The 24,610-nt window shown below is 37.3% G+C and overlaps 1 protein-coding gene across 1 annotated transcript in view; it reads left to right on the forward strand.

Moving 5' to 3' along the window:
* Positions 1–5,474: 5,474 nt before the first annotated feature.
* LOC121421687 overlaps positions 5,475–24,610 on the forward strand; it is a 31,053-nt gene continuing 11,917 nt past the window's right edge. The window contains exons 1-2 of the mRNA XM_041616464.1: positions 5,475–7,555; positions 13,071–13,289. Coding sequence (XP_041472398.1) covers positions 13,109–13,289 — 181 coding nt within the window. The 5' untranslated portion in view covers positions 5,475–7,555; positions 13,071–13,108. The remainder of the gene's footprint in view (positions 7,556–13,070; positions 13,290–24,610) is intronic.

Consider the following 24,610-nt stretch of genomic DNA (forward strand, 5'->3'; position numbering starts at 1 on the left):
CCTGTCCTTTTGTGGCGCTACCCTTCACTACTGAGACATTAGAATAAGAATGTTTGCACATGACATAGGGAACTTCTCGCTATCAAAGGGGAAATTCACCCTGCCAAAAAGGTTTATTGTGAAAATAGCAGAAAAAGGTAATAAAAAAAATATTCCCATTGCTTTGAGAAAAATCCATCAAAGAATAAAAAAGTTATTAGAATTTCATTTATTTGATTGTGACGTCATATGCGAGCAGCTTTCTTACATATTGTATGGTGAAAACAAAATCAACGAAATGTAATTTTCTCAGAAAAAAAGTTTTTACTGGTCCTTCAGTATATCAATCGACAAATCATTTCACACACGTTTCTAAAAAGTCAGCAAAAATAAATCATCACCATTACAAAATTTATGCATAACATATAGGACAGCTGTTCATTTCTGACGTTACAAATCAAAAATTCAAATTCTAATAACTCTTAATCTTTAATTGATTTTCCTCAAACCTTCACTAATATTTTATATCATAATTTTCTTTTATTTTTACAACAAACTATTATCCAGTGTGAATGGTACCGAATGGTATTTATCGTCCCTCTGTGTTCGTTCCAGTCGAGCGCCCTCTTCGGTAAATATTCTCTTGGCTTGTTTCATCATCATGAAAGAACTGTCCACCAGGTACTTATCAACACACGATTGATACTGATTTTTCATTAGTCTGTAATAACCACCATCATACACACACACCGGCAAACATCTAATATATTATCTAATTTGTCTTCTACATCTATGAATTGCTAAACGTGAAAGATCTAAAATAGATAGATACTCTTTTTGCGTTTGAACTTTTTTGGTGTATTTTTTTTTTTTTTTTGGGGGGGGGGATTCTAACTGATATACTCCAGTTTTAATTCTTTTTGCAGTTTTGGAGAAATAATTACGATGAACTTTGAGTAGGGTCTAGCACATAATGATTGTAAAAGGGATACATCGTTCAAATCAAACCGGTCGATTTGATTTTTGATTGGAAAAAGATTATTTTCTCGATGGCACTCGCACGAAAAGGATTCTGTTGTTTCAACCAGAGGTTTCAACACTATTACATTGCGTGTCAAAATATTCCTTCCCAATTGAATTGCGTCCAGTGCATCGGTTGGTTGGGCGGAGGGACCAATAGGTCACAGTGATTAAGTTTAAGTTTGCTCTCCTCTTCCCTGGCCACCAACTCATGCACTGGGCAAACTGCTATCAAATATTGCACGTACCTGTATAATTTTTATGTCATTTTATGTAATGTTTGATATTGCTTTGTAAATCTTAAATATGTTTGAAGTGCCGAATAAATAATAAATAAATAAAATAAATAAAGTCGGCAAGCTTAGTTCATCATCATAAAGATGGATATACATATTAGGCGAAACCGAACCGCGACTGTTTCTCCTAGTATACTGACCTGAAAAAGGTTACAGTTCAAGCTACGTTCAAATTCATAAATAGAGTATCACTTAACAAATAATGCAAACGCGACGCGCGATATAATTATGCATATGATATTGACGCGAAAACGCGATATTCTAACATCTGATGCAAAGAGTGGAAAGCGCCGATGCACCACAAACTGGTAGGCTTAGAAGGATATCATTCCAAAGCATATATAAACAATAGCGAGATGAGTCAAATTCATTCAGGCTTGAAATTTGCGTATGGAGGGGAAAAAATGCCCTTTTAAAATGAAATTATATTTTGTGATAGATTTCATCAACCTTATTTTGTGATATCGTATTTCGTCCTTTGCCTTTGTTTTTCTTTATTTTTTCCTTTTTTTTTGCTTCACCATGGAACCCTTTTGTTGTTGTTGTGTGTGTGCGTGTGTGTGTGTGGGGGGGGGGGGGATCTATACACTATTTGCATCGATAACAACAACTAAGTAACAATTGAAGAGCTCACTTGCAAAAGGGGTTAGGTTCATTTTTCATCAAATTTGATTTCTATGTCTCAATGTATAGATTTTTAGTAGCTCTATAAGATGATACCAAAGAAAAGTTGAAATTCCTATTAAAAAGTGAAATAAATGCCAAAGAAAAATCACATTTTTTTAAAAGGGGTTAGGTCCATTTCAGTTTAGTTGCAAAAGGGGTTAGGTCCACACAGAAGTTTGTTGGAAAAGAATATCTTAAAAAATATGAAAACAGGTAGATTTTTTTCTTTATACCTAATTTTATGTTCTCATGGTAGTGTATCATGAAAAATTCAGTTTCGCATATGAATATTGCAGTATGGGAGAATAAAAAAAAAACGATTTTCTTGGAGTGGACCTAACCCCTTTTGCAACTAAACTCTTCAATTCTTGAAAGTTTACTACCAGTGGCGGTGGTATATAGGGAGGGGCTGGGAGAACCATCCTCTTTTAAGTAAAATTATTGACAAAAAAGAGAAAAGAACGAAAACAAGAAAAGGGAAGAGAATGACAGATGAAAAAAAAAATCTATAACACTTTTGACGGGTCCACGATTTACATGCACGGCTTCACAGTGGACATTTCCATTTCCAGAATGTTATTTTCAGCCACAAATATTTGATGAGCCATATTAAGTTTCAAATGTATAATAAGATGAATACATGTATTGCGTTACGTGTTACTTTATTACATATCAATTGTTATAACTGTATTTATGATGGATTTTGTTGGAAATGAGAGAAAAAAAAACTGAAACTAAAACTTGCAATTCTATTGCGAGAGAAAAGGACGCCTCATTTTGGTCGTATTGTCCCATTTCAAAATATAAAATTTAAATGCAGTTTTGTCCTTAGTTTTGGAGCTGATAAAAATTGTAAATATGTCGTTTGTACAGAGTCACGGACTAAACTGCTGTATTAATATTGATTCACCTATTTTCGACAAAGACTTGTTAGTTGTTCTTTCTCATGAACGGCATTTGGCAATACATTTTCTCTGTTCATGAGTCCTCCGTACGTCACTGCAGTTGGAAAACTTAATCCGTGTACTGCATTTATTTACACTTGTCGTTAAGTCGATATTTCCGAAAACCTATGTCTTTAATCGATGCGTGGGCATAACTTGAACCTTTAAGTAATGTATAACGGGGTCATTAACCCATTGATAACGACACTGCATGTAAATTAAGAGGCTTTAATCGGAGGACATTATAATTTGTAAACAAATTTTCGGCATTACTCCTATGTGTTTAAGATCGCATTCTCGATCTTTAATGAAAAATCATGAGTCAGAAAAAAATGGACACTATGCATGCTTTATTACTTAGCATACTTTTTTTTAATACTTTCTTCGATTCGGCTGGAAATCAACCTCATTTTGTGATATCGTATTTTCTACATTTTACTTTTTCTGGAACACACTGTACATGCTCGCAAGCCTATCAAGAAGAAAGGCGTTATATAAACGAATACAATGACTATTATAAAAACACGCCATCAATTCTTTAATCCAGTCTACTGATCAGACTAACAAGCCTATGTATTTATTTCAATCAACCCTCAAAGTCCTCAATGGGATTTTATTACGTTATTTAGCAAACAACAGCAGTAGACCCATGCCTAGTGGATTTAAAGAGAAGATAACCTTCTGTTGAGAGATGGAAATAAATTCTATTATTTTCACTATTTTTTTTTCATTTTGAGGGGCCAGAACATCGCGTATAATGGGGTAAAATTTACAGTCTCGTGTTAGTCTTGTGATAATAGATACCATGACGAAGATAACGCTTAGAATGATACTTATCATGCTTATCATTTTTATCGTCATCATTGGAATTATTATTATTATTATTATCATCATCATTATTGTTACTATAATAATAATAATAATTATCATTAGTAGTAGTATCACAATTATTGTTAATATTATTAACGAGAGTGATAACAACCAAAATATTCAATTACTGGTATGCAGAAATCACGCGCTCTTATAAATTCTATATTTTAACAAGAAATCGGAAAGTTGCGCAAAGTTCAAACTATATTTAGGTTTACATTTCAACTTCAAGTTTTAATTGTGTTTTCAAGATCGTTTGATCCAGGACCACCCCCCCCCCATCCCATTTAGAAACAACGAAACAACTACACGGAAAAAAGAAAAATGTGTGCTCACAATTTGTTGAAAGTCGTTTGATGATAAGACATGTTGGAATTATTTTAAACACAACACTCTGTAACGGCTTGTTAGATTCATTCAATTTGTTTACATGTGTTACAGTACTTTCAATACTTTCATGACCTTTACTCTTCTTTACTTTTTACCTTTTGTTTTAAATGGAGTTCCTTTCTGGTAACCTATTAATATATACATGATATAAGAATACATTTAATCAATGTCTTATTCACTTTAATTTCATTCAATTAAAACTACAATATCTTAACTAGTACTCTGTATGAATATGTGTAGCGGTCTGATCTGGGAGATCAGATCGAAAGATGGGAAAAAACTGTTCAGTTTGGTGGCATAAAACTGAAATAAATACGCATATTCATAAAGTGGCAAGAAAATACGGTAATACCTGGACAGACTCAATGACTTACGACGACTTCGGACTCCGTGAACATGACTTCGGATCAACTAAGCAGACGATCCCTTTTCCGAGTATTTTCATGATTTAGATAATTTGAACCACATCTTTCAACAAAACCTACGATACATTTATACCAGTGAAACCGACCCCAGACTGATATAAGATATTACGTTGTTTTATAAGGGCTATAGCACTGGTCGGTTTAGAGTCGGTTTCATTGTTACGGCCGTAGCACAACGCTTTTGTGCTAACCCATTTCCGCTTGTTATAGCCGAGCTGCGATAGTGTCCATTAGTAAACTTTATCTTTAAAACCCTTTCTGTAATTACACATTAAATGTAGTTCTAAGGGATCAGCGGCGAGGGATTTGAGACCTTAAGGAATCCGGCCAACAATAGAACTGAATGGCAAATTAGTCAATATTTATACACCTCCGATGGAGCGGGTTTTATCGGAGCGAAGGAAGAATACATCGCGGTTCAACTAATAGGCCTAATCGCTCGCAATTATTCAATCTACGTTACTCCTGGTTTGGCCTAAATTGAAACTCTGTATAATTGAAGAGGGGAGTTTAGGGGAAGTGGGAGTACAATAGGGTGCATTCGGAGGAGCTGTCTTTGGAGTGTTCTGTTGCGAGTGGGTAACCTTGGAAAGAACAAATTATCCGGTTCTTGTGTCGGATTTAAGGGTTAATTACTTCAAAAGAGAGGTCTTAGCCAAGCCTGAGTGGATAAGTGACGCTACATGATCGTTTTTGGAGAGATTCTAGATGGGCAATTAGGAGGAAACTGGTCTTTTGTTGCAGGGGACCTTCGTATTGAGTCTAAGGGGTCGTGACGTGTGACTAGTTCGTAACTGTAGACCCGTTTGAATGGATCCACCCTCGTTATTATTTCTGCGAGCAATCAGTCCCATTTGGAGTAAAACGAGCCTCTCATAAAAATAGATAGCTCTTTGGAAAACGATCGTTGGGAAGTGACAGCTGTGGATTGACAAGAGCCTAAATGAAGACATTCGGAAACTTTCATTAATAGAATTTAATATTATCTGTGGATTATTTTGGAGGGTTTGGAGACATGTTTCTTCATGCTAAATACAATGAAATTGCGTCGCTGGGTCGTTCCTGATTATCTCCCATCTAAGAGAGGGAATTGGGGACAAGTCTCTGCGCGTTGACCAAATTATACAACATTTCTCATCATCTTCTAAAAGATCTGGACATTTCTTTGACTCCATCAAAGATTTTGGGGCAAAATTATACACAGGGTGACAACCGACCCATCGATCGAGTCGCATGCACCACAAACCATTCATTTAGCACGACTCGAACTCGAGGAAGGAGCATGATTTATAGCACATCTTTATCTCGGCTGTATCTCCGATGTTTAATTTAAGATGAATCATGGCTCCCCTGAAACAGAAAGTGCAATTTGGTTAACGTCTCTGTTGTGAACTTTTCGAAAGAAATATAGGTGGAAAACCGTTTAGGAAGCAATGACTCAACGTTGTAGTCGAGCATATGAAGATCGATCTCTTGGTAAGAAAGGAAAGATACACCTGGACAGAAAATACATTTTAATTAATTAAATTGTCTATTTGATAATCATTATTTGGCTCGGAATTCGCTTAAGTCTTATGACTCGTTCCTGAATCCTGCCGTACAAAAATTTTCAGAAGTCATTTCTCTTTTCTTAACCCCATCGACATGCGTCTTGAAACTCATGTCTCCTGGATTATCAATGAAGAAATTCGGAGGCCTAGATGAATGAAATTCATTCTCTAGTGTCGTCAGAGAGTTTTCTACTGAGTGACGGGAGATCACCCTGGAGGAACACAGAAGAAGAGGTCGGGAGCGCGGCCCGGGGTCAACACGACCAATTCTCGTAGTTCGACCACTCCACTGTGCGGTCTCGAAGTCGCGTTGCCAAGCAGACAACATCCAACTTCATCTCAGTCAAAAACTTGCGCGTCGTGCGTCGCCCGACGTGAAAACCATCACAATTTCTGACTTTTACAGTGATTGCCCTTGTCATGTTTCGGGGTCAGGATCAATTATCATTTGGAATTAAAAAGAGGCTACGCGTGACAGGCTCACCCACCACAGCCCCATTCGGCCAAATGCTCGTTTCATATTCTTCACGCGTCCGCTGTCGAGATCATGTCTTTGTGCCAATCTCCGCCGCTGATTGACAGGGTTGTCCCGTCGAGCTGACGCCGATAGCCTACGGGGAGAGTAGCCGCATCCCTCGGTGCCACAAATCCGCTAATCGCTGAGAAACCCCATGGTGACATAAACTAACAGGTAATTCTACTATCATAACCTAAAAAAATGGACCTCTGCAATCCATGCAATAATAGAGAGGAAAAAACCCCATCTTTTCGCTCCCGTAAAATGCCAGCGATTGTAGTAAGTAATTGCTCGGGTCAGGAGGTCGTGGACACACTACATGCACTAAACTAGCCATCAACTCAGGTGATCAACCACAAGCGGATGCCAAGAGGAAAGACACATCAACATCATTCAGACATCAGCAGATAGTAATTTCGTTCATCAAACTTTTAAATGTACAAGTCCGAGGATTATCAATAAGTCGAAAGATATGCAGGAGCATTGAACCTGGAAAAAGACAGGAATGGTTGACGAAAATTTGACGAAATTTCTTGACGTTTTTAACCTTATCTCGTTCCACGTATATATTGAGATGGATAACAGTCTTTGAAATCCTGGATGCCTGTGGACCACGAAGATCAGTTTTTATCCGAACATAATTCGCCGAATTGTCCTCATCCCAAGGAAACGAAAACGTAGCAGTCATCAATTTAGATCTATAGTATAGGCCTACTGGAATGATATCGTCAGCTTATATCTCAAATTGAAAAATCTATGGGGCCAAATGGAAGCGAGTGGACGTCATGTTCTAATCACTTTTTGAGAATAAGTTTGATCCCGGAGTTTCATACGACTGGCTGGACGAACGATGATCCAATACTAGTGACAATCTTTGAATCGTCATAATTATCACGTGGTAAGTAGTCTATTCTTTTCTCTTCTGTTTGTTTCCTTTTTAATGCGTTTACATGTGCGTTGTCATTACAGTCACACTAAACGAAACCGCTTCCAGACCATCAGTCGGATAGATATCTGGCCCCCGTTGTACAAAGAGTTACGATTGATCCAATCAATCGCAACTATGGAAAGCCAGCAACGTCAACAAATAAAATGCATGTTTTCTAACAAAAAAATCTAGATATGAATGTATATCCATAAATTCATTGATTTCTTGACAATTTGGTGTGTTCTCCGTTTTACAAAGGACATTTTGCTAATTTCATGTATGAGAAATTATGACACTGATGGATTTCCATAGAGTTACGACTGATTGGATCAATCTTAACTCTTTTTAAGACGGGGCCCAGATCTGTTTGTGTGGTTGCAGTATTATGCATGATGTGGTCACTGACTTTGAGAAAGAGTCATACGTATACAAATTATACAAGACGTGTAAGACGCTTTTTGGATATAAGGGTTTAAATTATTCAATGAATTTCAATATGACATAAACAAAAATGAGGTACATAATTTCAATGTAATCTTTAAAATCAAATAGGACCTACATTGCCTACTCTGAAAAATGGGCACAAAACTCCCATGACGCAAAAATTAGTACATTTTTGATAATTGTCTTTGCATCTTATTAATAAACTGGAATAATTATGGCTTTATTGTGCATGGGGGAGCCGCGTTACATGAAAGGACACATTTTATCCGACAAGTCCCATTTCATCCGAAAGTTACCATAGAAACAGTGCCTTTCAGCCAATCAACATGCAGGGAAAGATGTCAGATCTGACAACTTTCTCTGACGTTGATTGGCTTAGATGTACTGTTCCTATGGTAACTGTCGGATAAAATGGGACTTGTCGGATAAAACCTCCGACAAGTCCTTTCATGAAACGCCCCAGGTCCTCGTATTTTGCTTTGCAAGTTTGACATCATTTGCTATTTTGCTTTGCCCTCGAAACATCTTGGGTCGGTTGCACAAGTCATCTTTGCCATCTAATTCGTAGTAGGGTCCATGTCTAATTGTAGCTTCTGTGGTAACGATGTTCGACAGCCAATCAAATACAAGGGTTTCATATCAATTACCATTGAGTGGAAAATATAACATGAAAGTAATTTTAGGCAACTGGCCCCTGGTTAAAATTCTCTTTTTTCTTTCCATTAAAAAAACAAAACATTCAAGTGATTATGTATATTCATGATTTAAAGAGATGGGGGTGAATAATGCGATGAAAATTAAACAGATATACACAGGCAACCCCTCTCCCAGGAGGAATATAATGTGGCGCATGCATGAATTGGATTCTTTTGGGAACGAAATGGAAAAGAAATCAATATAATAAAAAAAACTAAGATTTTTTTCGAAAGTATTCGGAAAGATTATTTTCGTAATGCTCCACCGAGATAATGATATAAATCCCGCAATGAAATTACCCCCAGAATTTGACGTCATCAAGTCAGTTTACTTTATTATCCTTGTGTCCTTGTGTCTGTGATATGATACACTGCAAAAACTCCGGTGTTGATTGAACACCAGCCCGGAATCTACATATGTCCACACCAGAGAAGTGTTAAACACCCGGGGGGGGGGGCACTTACATTAACTAGTGGATACCATGCGCGACCAAAAAAAAACAGGTAAAAAGGATGTCCTTTTCACGATAGGGCACGTTACGTACGTAACGTGATAAGGGTGTCAAAAACACAAAAATAATGAAAATAGGGTATCTATTTCGCTAGGAAAATTACGTGTTTAGGGTCGAATTTGCGGGGATGATAAAACAAAATTAGAATGTTTTATAAAGGATGTCCTTTTGCCCCAACACTACGTGTTTAGAATCCTATTTGCGCGAGGTGTAGAAGGTGGGGTCGTACTTAACCAAACGAGGTAAAGCCGACGACCGAAGGACCCGTAACAATAAAACATTCCTGTACTTGTTTAGGGGTTCATTTCAGGGAATATTTGCCAAGAGTATCGTTTTGTTTCCAATACTTGTTAAGGGTAGGGTTTCACACGCCAATACTTGTTAAGGGGTGCATTTTCAGAATATGGAAATTACGTGTTTAGGGTGCTTTTCGATACCCCATGGTCGCTCACGTGAATGGAAGTGGCCCCCGGGGTTAAACAACACCAGTTTTGTTTTGGTCAAACACCAGAAAGGTGTTTATACAACACCAATTAATAATAATAATAATAATAATACGCTTTTATATAGCGCTTAATCCATCGGAACGACGTGTCTAAGCGCTTTAAAGATATATTATTACCCCAGTCATCGGATTCAATCAGTCATTCCCGCACACAATGTGTGCACATCCTCCACTCCTGGGAGTATTCCAGTCAGTCGCTGGTGAGGCACTCACAATACTGGACAAGCTACAATGACTTTCACATCCTACCGGGTACCCATTTAGCACCTGGGTCGAGAGTGGCAAAGTGTGAATTAACGCTTTGCCAAAGGACGCCAGACCGCGGTGGGATTCGAACACACGACCCTCTGTTTACAAGGCGAGAGTCAGAACCACTACACCACGGATCCTCCAATAAGTATTAAAACAGCATCGGTTTGATTCCAAACTGGTGTTGTTTCAATACTCGTCTTCTCTGCTGTGGACATAATAGATTCCGAACTGGTGTCAAATCAACACCGGAGTTTTTGCAGTGTATGAATAAACATCATCGTGTGGAAAGGGGGGGGGGGGGGGGGTGAACGAAAGACAGTGTTTTGGCTCGGAACGTAGAATCCCGCTCCATAAAGACTTGTTGTCATAACAAATGCACGATTTCTATAACAACCTTTCTATCAGCCAAACAGATTGAAGGATTTCAGTAGCTTTACACTTTTATGCAAATTTTATGCAAGTCCCAGATCGTGCTAACGCCGTTAACATGGTTAAATTTAGATTTAAAAAAAATTCCAGTTCGTCTTGAGGAACACAAAGTATATGAGGATAAAGACAAACATACAAAGGAAATGCACGGAATTTATAGAACATGACAAATTGCCGGGGGGGGGGGTGCTCGCGCATTGCATCGCAAATTAGACTCTTTAACAAAAAAAATTGTTCTCTAATGTATTGGATTTGCGTTCAGCCTTTACCAATGTTTTTTTTTTTTTACTTTGTCTGCTTGTAGTAAAATTATTGCCAGGGTAAAATTCACCTTTCTTAAAATCGAAACCTTGTAACTATTATCAGGTTTCAAGTTTAGTCCTTTTCAACGCAGCTCAAAAATAAACCCAACGCAAAAAAAGATGACAAAACAATGCAGATCTTTTAATACTTACATTCGATATACAAGAAAGAAAAATAGTAATTCTTTTGAGCGGAAAGAAGTTTGATAAATGTACATGTATTTTTTATATATCTGTTTTGTAAAAGTATAGGCCTAGCTGAAGAAACTCTCTTTCAACTTGCCGCATTTTCAGGGACAAATTAAAAATTCAGAGTAATTAGTGCTATATCGGGATCCACTGGCGAAAAAATGATTGCAAACACTTGAAGCTTTTCCAAAGTACACTGACCTTTAATTCCGTCTTCCATATTTTTTTCTTATTTTGTTTTTGTTTTGAAGGTACACTAGTTAGAAATGCCATTGACTGAATAATATCATACATCCGAAGGTGAATGCCATATACTTGTCTTTTTTTTCTGTCTCACCGAGCCTGCCCTTGGGTATAGTTCAATGTCGGCGAAACGCAAATTGTTTACAGAAAACTTCCGTCCTGTTAATGAAATGGAATAATATTGTGGTACGTTCAGAAAGGTTTTCCGATTACCAAATTTTGACAAATTTACTTCGGAATATAAATTGCCCCGATAAACAGAAATTGAAAAAACATTGCCATTAATGCGGAAATTTTCAAAATGTCAATGGACGCATATATGGATGTCGTTTAGATGATAATGGTAATGATGCATATAATCGAGGATATTTTGGGAATCTGTGTCATATTAAATTGCGTATTCATGACAATCTCTTTATTTTCAAAGTTTCATTTCTATATTCCCTTATTTGCAGCATGTTTTTTTTTTTCATTTTAATTCCCCATGAAATAAAGGTCGTAAGTATTTAATGAAATTAAACTACAAAAGTAGGTGTATTAGGAACAGTCATCCTTGTTCGGGTAAATTGATGATGCATAATCGTGAAGGCTTCTATTTTGTATTTTGACAGACCCAATACAAGAGTGAAAAGAAATAATAAAAAAAGGTCTAAAATGCAGAAGATTACACTCTAAAAATATTGGGTTAAAGTGCTCTTGGGGTAATTATGTGTCCAACCAACATTGGGCATTTCTTTGGGCATTTTTATTTATCCAGTGTGATGAAAATTTTGCCAATTCTAAAGTAATTGCTGCTTATTTTTTAACCTTACTGGACAATATGCTCTCCGCACTGGGTAAAATACTATTTCAAATTGGTTGGACATATAATTACTCTCGTGGCGGTTAAAAAATTAGCCAATATTGTTTTTACAGTATACTGAAAAATTTATAAACCGTTAACTAATTTTCTCAGACATTTATTCTTTATATATTAGAAGTATATTTTCCCGAATGCTTTAGTAGGCTACGTCTGTTTCCTGACGAAGTTTCGAGCCTCGATCTCTGATTGGTTGATCCTGCGCATGCGCAAAAAGATGCATAATCGAAAGAGAACATAACAGAAATATAGGAAATGTGAAAAGAGAAAGAGAGGGAAGGGGGGGGGGGGGGGGAGAGGGTTGTGAAACGATTTCGGAAAATATGGAACCACAGCCGGCAATATTTTCTGGTAACATGTTTTGAATAAATAAACAAATGGAGTACATTTTGATCGCAGTTGGAGACAGGATCGTCGTGGAAGCAATATTCGATTTCTGGTTCTTGATCGCAGGCGGAGAAATTTAAGAACGATTTTTTTTTTGCGATTGTGATTTACCGGCTTTTGTTGATAGTATCTTGGATTTATCTATACGGTCTATACGATTCCCTATCGTTGGTACGTTTTTTTTGTCGCTCCTTAGACTCCTTAGACTCATTATTGTGTTTATTTATTATTTTTTTAATTATTATTATTTTTGTTATTTTATTTTTGTTATTTTATTTTTGTTATTTTGTGTGTTCTTACAATTGTCAGTCTCTGTCATGACATAATTTCAGGCAATTTACCCACTCATTCCGTTTCTTTTCCATCTGAATTGATTTTATGCAATATTGATTATGACATATGATTGTGCTCCTTTTAATCGCCCTCTGAACGTTAATATATTATATATATTTTTTTTCTTTAGCTTTTTGTTCTATTTCGGTAAGACAATGTTCCCAAGCGAAAGGGCCAGTGTGATAGTGTTTACATGCGTTTTCTCCTGTGTACAAAATGCTATGTCGAATGATTAAGCTGTGATTGCAATAATTATTGTGGAATTTACTTTACAATTGATTTTGAAGAGGTACGGATTTACTGTTTCATTCCTGTTTGCACTTTTCTTTTTGCAGTCACCATTTCCGCTACAATTTCCAAAGAACTATTTTAGATGACTATTTTATACAACATGGAGGAATCAGGAGATAAGACATTTTGCACCTGCATGCTACATTGCAGTAATATGAACTTGTCAAGGAGATTGCGACATAAGGCAGTATCTCACAGACATTATAATAATGCGCCTTTAACAACATTCCATCGTGCGTTTATAACGATGTGCATCGTGTTAGGTAAGTACCTTTAATATTTTAAATGAATTTGAAACGAAATACTGATATGTATTTCAAGAAATATGAATGAAGTTTTTGTTTAAATTCTATCCTCCCCACTCATGAAAACCAGGTGAGCGTTAAATCAAGTTTCGTTTTCATTTGTCCAAGTGGTTACACCTAACAATTTCCTTGATATTGATTGGCTAAGAAGTACGGTTACTATGGTAACTAGGTAACTACAGGTCTTTTCATGAATCAATTCGATGTCAAACTCCGCTGAATACAATTCATACTTGCTGGTGTCAAGTAGGTATGTTCGAATAATTAAGTGCTGATTTTTTCCAAACAGTTTCTCCGTAAAATATTTTATATTTTTCTCGAAAATATGATCATGCAATAAAAAGCAAAAAAATATTAATATCAAAATGTAATTCGATCTTTCGAATTTCATTGCAAATATTATCATCATCATTATTTTTATATCATTATTATTGTTATTAATATTTTGATTAGTATTGTCGCCATCATTATTTTCTTCATCGTCATCTTTATCATCATACTAATCAAGATTATTGATTTATAGGTTAATACTAAATGATTAAAATTCGAACACGTTCATTTGTCTAAAACTCTGTAAAAAGGGGCTCTGATACCTCTATAGTGGAACGATGGAAAGGAGATTTTTACAAGTATTTTACGAAGGCGGGGGGGGGGGGGTGTGCATGGGGCCATTTCGACGGGATAGAATTTCTAGAAATTAAAACAAGATGGTGCATGTTTTGCCAGCATTTTTGAGCCGTTGTGACATTGACAATTAGAGTGTCATCTTCACCTGCTTGTTATGATCACAGAAACACATGGAACGCATAAAAGGATGGAGAGGGAGAGAAAGGGATATATATATAGCGAGGGGGGGGGGGTGAGATAAGAGAGAGAGGGGGGAGTATTAGAGTGTGTACGTGCAAGTGGGTGTGTGTATGCGTATGTGTTTGTGAGGAGGGGGGGGGGCAGAGAGGAAAGAGGGAGAGAAAGAGAGAGAGGACGGAGAGGGATCGAGGGGGGGGGGGGGAGTGCGTGTGTTTGTGAGGGTGTGTGCGTGCAGGTGTGTGTGCATGTGTGAGAGAGAGAGAGAGAGAAAGAGAGAAAGAGCTACAAACAATTTACAGATAGGATGGGGAACGGTGAGGTGAAAAAGAAGGAACACGGGCTGCGATTCGACTGGCGGGGGAGGGGGCGCTCGAAGTTTGTACAGAATATTAAGGGAGAGGGTCGCCTCATCCTCCCTCCGAGGGATAAAAAAGTATCTCGAAATCGCCGCGCTTGAGAAGGAGGGTGGGGCCCCTAGGGCTTTAACCCATACCAGACTGGAAGGAATAAAACAGTTCCAACTATTGCATCATTCATAAATCATCCTTCGCACAATTATCCTTCGGTTTGCGGACTCAGTGTTTGTTATTTCTTAGTCATGCCAGTGTTTTATCATCTTTCTCTGTTTATTTACTAAACCTAACGCGTTTGTCACGGCTATCGTCTGCACCCATTCACCAGTAGAACGTTCACATTTACCGATAGTTCTCTCGTTTTCATATTCACTTGGTCAACCATAGCAGCTTGTGACATGCGCAAAAAATTGAGGGGCCAGACATGCAGAATGGGGCAATATTTCTACGCTGTGATCGCGCGAAGCGAACGAGAAAAATTGAACTTTTAAATACGACTATCATTTTTTTGGAGATAAATGTTGACATGGTTTAAAGAAAAGGGCAATATTTTACCTTCTTCTCTACCCCTTTTCTTTTTCTATCTTTTTTTCATGGTCGTGAAACATTTTTTTTTTGGGGGGGGGAATGGCCCCAAGTCCTGGCTTATGTACGCAAGTGGTCTATAAGCATTTTGTATACTTCTGATATAGTGTAATGGTTATCATGTAATGTGTGAATGTGTGAATTTCAAAATTTGCAAACCAGTCAATGATGTCCGTGAGAACGCAGCACTAAACGCCGTCCGCTTTGAGCGCCATCTTAAATCACCGCATACCCGTGACCTCATCGCGGAACGCAGAGGTCAACCTCGTTCGCATAAACTTTCATCGAGGCACCGCTCTTTTCTCTTTATTTTAGCCGTTTGTTTGTTGGATAAATTCGGCGATGTTTGTGTATATGATGGGAATTATCCTCACATTACATTGATGAATGACTTTTGATATCCAAACCAGACGATTCTACTTTTTTTGCCAGAATCTCTTGCCTGGAATTTTCGAAGAGAAAGGCAGGATGTTTTTGTAGGCAGTTTCTGTACCGGGTTTCTATGGGCAGAGCAATTTTCGTGTCATTTAAAACAAATAACAAGATAAAGGTTTTTGTGGTAGCCCAATTTTATGTCTCCTGAATTTTAAGGTCAAAAGAAAGGCATAAAATGTTAGCACAGATAGAAACGGAGAGAGTGTTGCAAAAAGGGAAAGAGATTTAAACAAGATTTAGAGATAATGAGAATGGGGGAGAGAGAAAGAGAGAAATATTCAGTGTGTGTGTCTGAGGGAGATAGAGATAGAACGAGCGTGAGATAGATTATGTAGAAGTAAGACTAACGAAAAGGGAAACCAAACTTTGAGCCAATAGGAGAAAGAAGAAAGGGAGAGAAGAGAGTGTATGATGTGTGTGCGTTTTGTTAGTGATGGGGTGAGTGTGTCTGTGTATTGATGTGCATTTGAAAGGGAACGCGGAGTGAGTGTGTGGGTTACAGTGATGTCGGATATAGGACCCATGGATTGAGGGTGCGCGTGCGTTTTAGGAGAGAGGGGGCCCGTGGTGGCGGGGGGGGGGGGGGGTGGTTTCAGATTGCATGAGATAAAGAAGACTTTGCGATTAGAGACATGTACCCAGGAAAGAAAATAATACACAATGATGGGAGCGTTCAAGAAGGAGCATGTGTGTGCGTTTGTGTGTGTGTGTCAGTGTGCGAGAGTGAGAGGGAGAGACAGAGTGAGGGGGGGGGCAGGAGGAATTAAGAGATGAGAGAGTGGATAAGTTCTATTTTGTGGAAAGACATCTAAACCCCAGGAGAAGGTGATGAAAACGGATGCAATTCGGAGGGTATGGGATGTTTAACAAACAAGTGCGTGTGAGTATCCACATCTTGAACCCATATGCAAGCCTTCCATAAACACCCTTAAAGCAACGAAGTGAGTGATCAGGAGATATTACCACGTCTTCATACCTCTTAAAGGACAAGTCCACCCCAAGAAAAACTTGATTTGAATAAAAAGAGGAAAATTCAACAAACATAACACTGAAAATTTCATCAAAATCGGATGTAAAATAAGAAAGCTTTGGCATTTCATATTTTCGCTTCATTTCACAAAACAGTTATATGCACATCTCGGTCGGTATGCAAATGAGGAACTGATGACATCACTCACTATTTCTTTTGTGTTTTATTATTTGAAATATGAAATATTTTTATTTTCTCGTCATTGTCATGTGAAATGAAGTTTCATTCCTCCCTGAACATATGAAATTCCATTATTTTAACATTTTGTGCTTCAGTCAAGGAGGTCAAATTCGTTCGTAAAAATTGAAATATTGTATAATTCAAACAATAAAAAACAAAAGAAATAGTGAGTGAGTGACATCATCGACTCTTACATTTGGATGTAACTGGCTCGTTCATATAACTGTTTTGTTAAAAATAAGCGAAACTTTGAAATGTCAGCATTGGGCTTGCCTGATTTTTCTCTAATGATTCAAATCAACATTTTTCTGAGGTGGACTTAACCTTTAAAGGATTCCTTCTGTGGGATTTTTTACGATATATTTGGCATGGAGTTTGTAATCAGGGCTTTGATAGATAATTACCTACTGGAAAGAACACAGTCTCCCACAGTGTTTGCCACAGTGTATACACAGTGCCGAACACAGTGGGTGATTTCAAGTCCGGTGTTGGCCTTGGTGTTGGTGTTGAAATTTTGATTGCTTCCCCTTGCTCCAAAACTAAGAGTTTGTAAAACTAATCCAGATCACACTATCGACATCTCAACAACTAGTGAGTGACCTTTTGGGACCATCTTAATTTTATGTTTGATGTTATAATCGTGTAAAAATTGACCTATCACCAACACCAATATGTCAACACTGAACTTGAAATCACCCAGTATATAGAATCACTTTACAACGGTAAATTTGAACATTTCAACAGTGTGAATAACATATTCACATAGTAATGATAGTCGACCATGTAGACACGTTGGGAACAGTCACACTGTTGACATGTCTACAGTATAAAACGATCTTTACACTCTTCAATTTCAGCATTTCAACAGTGTGAATCACATATTAACATACTCGACCATGTGAATATGCTGTGAACAGTCACAATGTCGAGGTATCCCCAGTGTGAAAATATCTTCACACCGTTGTTGATTTTGAGCATTTCAACAATGTGAATCACATATTCACATTGTCGACCGTGTGAACACGCTGTGAACAGTCACACTGTCGACATGTCCACAGTGTGAAAATATATTCACACTGTTGACTTTGAGCATTTCAAAGTGTGTATCACATATTCACACTGTCGACCATGTGAACACACTGTGAACAGTCACACTGTCGACATATCCACAGTATAAAAATATCTTCACACTGTTTAATTCGAGCATTTAAACTGTGTGAATCACAGATTGACATTGTCGACCATGTGAACACGCTGTAAACAGTCACAATGTCGAGGTATCCACAGTGTGAAAATATCTTCACACTGTTCAATTTGAACATTTCAACAGTGTGAATCACATATTCACAACATAGTCATAATAGTCGACCATGTGAACACGCTGTGAACAGTCACACAGTCGAGGTATCCACAGTGTGAAAATATCTTTAAACTGTTGTTGATTTTGAGCATTTTAACATTGTGAATAATTTGTGAATTTGTTTTGTGAATATTGTGAATCATTTTCACATAGTCGACCATGTGAACGCGCTGTGAACAGTCACACTGTCGACATGTCCACAGTATAAAAATATCTTCACACTGTTGTTGATTTTGAGCATTTTAACATTGTGAATAATAATTGCACATTGTCCACAGTGTGAACACATTGTGAACAGTCACAATGTCGAGGTATCCACAGTGCGAAAATAGCTTCACACTGTTGTTGATTTTGAGCATTTTAACAGTGTGAATAATAATTGCACATTGTCCACAGTGTGAACACATTGTGATCACACTGTCTGAATCTGTATTCCTTCTTTAACGCGATTGAATAAGTTCAATAAAAATAAAAGTTTATCTATAAGCCCACAGGCTACTTTGAATGATTTTCAATGCGAATAAATAAGTTGAAAATTTAATTATTATATCTTTAATTTGGAATTATTTAGGTTTTATATGCACAATTCCGGAACGTAACAAAACTTTTGATATAATAATACAAATGATAACGTAATTATGCTGAACAACCTTTACAGGCATTAGTATCATGCACTGTCAATTGATGCGCTATACATCAATGAGTCTCTTATCTATTATTAAGTTTTTCTTGCGATCTTATTCTCAGGTTTCACCCAATTATCCTCCGTCCAAACAAACAAACTTAAAATTTAACACATTTGTTCTGTTTTCTTGAATTCTGTGCTTATAAGATAGTACAAAACAACAATGATAATATGTTGTGCCAGTTTGTTCATCTATTTGCATAATTATCGGATGTTTTTACGATTGCATGTGTGTCTGAGAATTGTTTTTGAAGTTGTAAAATAAGACTGTTGCAAGATTCCTCTTATTTCCGTTCCGTTTATATTGTATATGTAAACACTGACAAACACAATACCAGTCAGCAAAGAGCAATACTATAGTCACACCAACGAACCCGTTTCCAGACTGATCAAATCTATTACATTATTTCCAATGTCACACCGTCGATCGGTCTGGAGTCGGTTTCGTAGGTGTGACTGTTACCGAAACCGACTCCAAACCGACCGATGGTATGTCATTGGTAATAACGTAATAGCTTTGATGGGTCTGGATTCGGTTCCGTTGGTGTGACTGTAACCGAAACCGACTCCAAACCGATCGATGGTGTGTCATTGGTAATAACGTAATATATTTGATCGGTCTGGAGTTGGAATCGTTAGTGTGACTAAAACCGAAACCGACTCCAAACCGACCGATGGTGTGTCATTGGGAATATCGTTAAAGATTTGATCGGTCTCATGCTGGATTGGTCATTGTGACTGTGGTGGTATGAGGAAGACATTGATAGGTTGTAGCGTGATGGAATAAAACGGTATTGCATTCCAATCACATGACTATAATTTTATTTTCTGACGACGTTTTCTTCCCGGTGACAGAATAGGGTCTGTTCCGTCATAGACCACACGTAATGAATATTCATGAACACGAATGATAAAGCTATCTTTTCGAACAGCTCGTATGCGTGGCAAATGGTCAAACATAGCGTCTACAAGGGCAAGGTTGCTAATTCGAATCCCCAGTGGGAGAGAACTTTAGTATACCCATATATCTTTTTATTGAGGCAAAAATTACAGAAAATCCGAATCTAAGAAGTAATCACGATTTTTGTGGCAATGAAAAAAAAGGGTACAGGTTCAAACCTTTGGATGCCTAATTATACACGTACTTTTCATTACAATAAAACTCTGACTGTAGACAGCAGTGCATCATTCTCCCCTTAATATCATAAACATATATATACATCAACCATATCACGTCATGGCGTTCTTTCATCAAACGCCTCAAAACATTTCCGTTCATCAGACGGAACCAACAAATAAACCTTATAGATGGGACTGAAAGAAATGTCAGATGAAAATAGCCGACTGTTGTCATCAACTTCCGGCGTGTATATGATGTTGAAGTATATGTGCTATCTTCAGTTGATAGCCACAATAAACCAGATAAAGTGCTAAACATCCGGACATCGTGGTTATGCAATGGTAATGATAGCGATGCTATCAAATAGCTCTGCGATTACACTCTGTCGATGACGCAGTATCTCCCTAGACAAACAATCCCGAAACTAAATTCCAAATTTCCAGAATTTTCAGTACTAGACTATTTCCTGGCATCTCAACCTCTTTTCTTTTAAATTTGAACCATGGCATGCCTGACTAAACTTCCAGAGGCCAGATATCAAGGGAGAAAAAAGAACCTTTTTATCCACACATTTCCTGAAATAGTGATAATGCGAGCGCGAAGCGCGAGCGATTTTTTAGCTACAGAATCATGATAATGAGGAAAATGATTCTATTAATTACCATGGATATCGTTTTTATTCAAACACCTTTTTTATTTTCATTTTTTTGGATTTCCCTTTACCTTACCGAAAATTACCCGAAAAATTAATATTTCCAAAAATCCCATGTTTGATAAGATCATCGCACTAACATTCTCTGATTAGATGTAAAAAATGATTTGCCTCTTGATTTCCCGTTCATCTAGCCATGCTGTCTAATTATGCTAATCAATAGTCTGTATATATCTTCGTATCTAGACATATATCACTGGCGGAAAGGAGAGTTTTCCACAGTTTGTTCCACAGTGTTCCACAGTGTATTCACAGTGTTCCACAATTTGTGTTCCACTGTTGTTTACAGTGTATTCACAGTGTGCTCACAGTGTTCCACAGTGTTTCGTAGTGTATTCCACAATGTTTTCAGTGTGTTTTACAGTCTTTTTTAGTGTATTCCACAGTGTTTTCAGTATGTTCTACAGTCTTTCGTAGTGTATTCCACAATACTTTCAGTGTGTTCTACAGTCTTTCGTAGTGTATTCCACAGTGTTTTCAGTGTGTTCTACAATCTTTCGTAGTGTATTCCACAGTGTATTCACATTGTTCCACTGTGTTCTATAGTGTATTCACAGTGTGTTCACAGTGTTCCACAGTGTTTCGTAGTGTATTCCACAGTGTTTTCAGTGTGTTCTACAGTCTTCCGTAGTGTATTCCACAGTGTATTCACAGTGTTCCACTGTGTTCTATAGTGTATTCACAGTGTGTTCTACAGTCTTTCGTAGTGTATTCCACAGTGTATTCAGTGTTCCACAATTTGTGTTCCACTGTGTTCTATAGTGTATTCAAAGTGTGCTCACAGTGTTCCACAGTGTTTCAAAGTGTGTTCCATAGTGTGTTCACAGTGTTCGACAGTGTTTTCAGCGTTTTCAAAACTGTTTTCAGTGTGTTCTACAGTTTTTCATAGTGTACTCCACAGTGTTTTCAGTGTGTTCTACAGTCTTTCGTAGTGTATTCCACAGTGTATTCAGTGTTCCACAATTTGTGTTCCACTGTGTTCTATAGTGTATTCAAAGTGTGCTCACAGTGTTCCACAGTGTTTCAAAGTGTGTTCCATAGTGTGTTCACAGTGTTCGACAGTGTTTTCAGCGTTTTCAAAACTGTTTTCAGTGTGTTCTACAGTTTTTCATAGTGTACTCCACAGTGTTTTCAGTGTGTTCCACAGTGTTTTCAGTGTGTTCTACAGTCTTTCGTAGTGTATTCCACAGTGTTTTTCAGTGTGATCCACAGTTCACACTGTTCATTTTCTATATTTTGTTAGTGTGAATCACATCTTCATAATAGCACACCGTGTTAACTCACTGGATCACACTGAGATAAAGCGCACTGTAGAGGTTTCCACAGTGTGGAGTTGTTCGTGCAATGTTATGTTTTAGCATCTTAGCAATGTGAAATCACATTTTCATATAATCCAATTTCTGAGCAACCGAACGCACTCACATCGTAAGAGGTCTGCACATTTATGCATGAAATTATCTCCTCACTGTTGAATTTGAGCGTTTTGACGGTGTGAATTACATCTTCATATAGTCATGATAGTGAAAACACTGTGATTACTAACACACTACAAGTGTCCACAGTGTGAAAATATCTTAACTTTAAAGCCTATCGATAACTTTACAAAGTGTAAAAGTATCGATATTCAAAACAAAATTTTGAATTAATTTATCAGTACGACATGTTATAAAACATGAATATTGTTGGTATGTGAAGATTCCCTTCTCCCCTTGAAGATGTCACTGACTTGGATGGTGTCCCTAATTTTTTTTCCTTCTCTCCTTCTTCAATTTATTACGTCGCATTTTCTAAGGGCATCATCGCCTCTCAACACGGGTCATCATAATAATAAATATTTCACAAGTCCCCTGCTGGGGTGATGAGTTATTTGGTGAAATCATCTTGTCTGGATCTATAAAAATATTATTTTCAGACAATATCAGACAGTTTGACAGTGATAATCCGCAGATACCTCCGTCTTTCACCAAAAAATAAATAAAAAGAAAGAAGGAAAGATGATCCGTTTTTTTTCGATTAAATTTCCTATTCAATGTCAATGATATTTCCACAGATTTTCGCCACTCTCTGGTTAAGATGGGTATAATGAAGTGCCTATTAAACAGTAATAGTCTATGTTTGTGTAATTATTTTCTTTATATAATCCCATATTTTTTGTTTCACCCTTTCTAAATAATTGTGATAAAATTACACAGTGCGTTCCTCTAGGGAAAGAAACTGATATGAACCGATGTATTATTGCATCAATTATTAATCACGATTGAAAATGTTCAATAAGAAATGTGACCTGGGTCCCGTGACACAAAGGTTGGCGATTGATCGTACGCCTGATTTTCACGATTGATTGTACATTGTAGTCAATGGAATCAATCGTAGAAAAATGTTCTACGATCATTGCTAAGCTTTGTGTTAACGGCCCCTGGACTCACCTTCATTAATTTATTTGATGCCCCAATTATATATAGATGTATTTTATGAAGATTGTGTGAAACAGAGCAGTTAAATTATTGGCGCCAACGATGTTTGAATGCCATAGAGATACTTTGGCGTACATTTCTATAGGCAGTACCCCTACTGGGAAGAACACACCATACCACAGTGTGGTGACACAGTGGACTATGCAAGATATGCTTAACAGTGTTTAAATGGCCTCATTAGATAGTGTGAAGGAAATTTCACACTGTGGACAATAAAACCATGTCTACAGTCATGTGATTTCCACAGTGTGTTCACGCGCGCATAGTGGATCACGTGAAAATGTACTTTTACACTGTGTTCCATGCTGTGACACACTGTGGGACGTTGTGTACTTTCCCGCAGAGATTCTGTTTTAAGCCATTGCAAAGAGTAACCCTTGTTCAAAGAGTATAAAGGATTATTCACTTTTTGAAATAACTTTTATCAAACAGAATATGGGAATGAAACATGTTCGTTTTTAGGCAAAATGCACACATAAGAATCTCATAATTCAGGGGTCGCGGAAGCGGGGGGGGGGGGGGGGGGGGGGGGGGGGGGGGGGTTGGGGGCTTCAACCCTCACCTTTTTCAAAACCGTGTACGTAAAACTGACCATATATGATTGTAATTTTTTTGCATTGTCAACCACCCACTTTTGGCTCAGGCTTCCACACTTTGAAACTGACCGTTCCGCGGCCCCTGAATGGAGCAATAAAAACAAAATTAATCAAAAGAATATAAGTATTTATTGTTGTATTTGCTTCTCACAAATATACAATATGTTAAGTGTGAATTTTATTAAGAAAATCCTTGATAAACTTCTAGGTTCATTGACTGACAAAACGAGCCATGCCAGTCAGTTGACATTTGATTTGTGCTCGTAAGTAAGATGGATACAAAGATATGAATTCTATCGTCATTTTTATTTCCTAACAATGGCGCCAAAATGATAATCTTTGATTCCAGAGAACATGACGTTCGAACGTGACGTGCGCTCCGGGATTCTGAAAAATTACTCTTATTCTGTTCTACTTGGTAATTCATCATATTACGCATTCATGACCATAATTTATTCCAAAATCATTCCTAATTGACGTGATTTAGGGAAGCCTCCCACGATTGATTACATATATGTGTATCTGTTATTTAAAGAGGGGAGATTTATTTCATTTCATTCTTATAATGATGGAGTTAGTTTTGGCCCAATTACATTAACCCGTTTACTCGGTAAAGTCAGTACATACAAATCCCTTAAGAAAACATTTTTGTTTAGAACAGATTTCTACTGGGTCTTTCGTCGTTTACCGAGAAAGGGCACTAAATTTACCCAAATGCAAAATATAAATTTCCATAACTGGAAATCAACGCGTAATGCAGATTTAACTACTGTTACACTTTTGCAGGGTTTGGATATTAGAATTAGACGATTAATTAATATTTCACAACAAATGACAAGGACATGAAGAAAGATCTCTCTATTCTGATAAAAGTTTATTTGAATGATTTCATTGGAAAAAAAACTATTTGAACGATTTCACTAATATATTTCTATTTAATTA

This window comes from Lytechinus variegatus, chromosome 9 (genome assembly GCF_018143015.1).
Source record: "Lytechinus variegatus isolate NC3 chromosome 9, Lvar_3.0, whole genome shotgun sequence".
NCBI lineage: Eukaryota > Metazoa > Echinodermata > Echinoidea > Temnopleuroida > Toxopneustidae > Lytechinus > Lytechinus variegatus.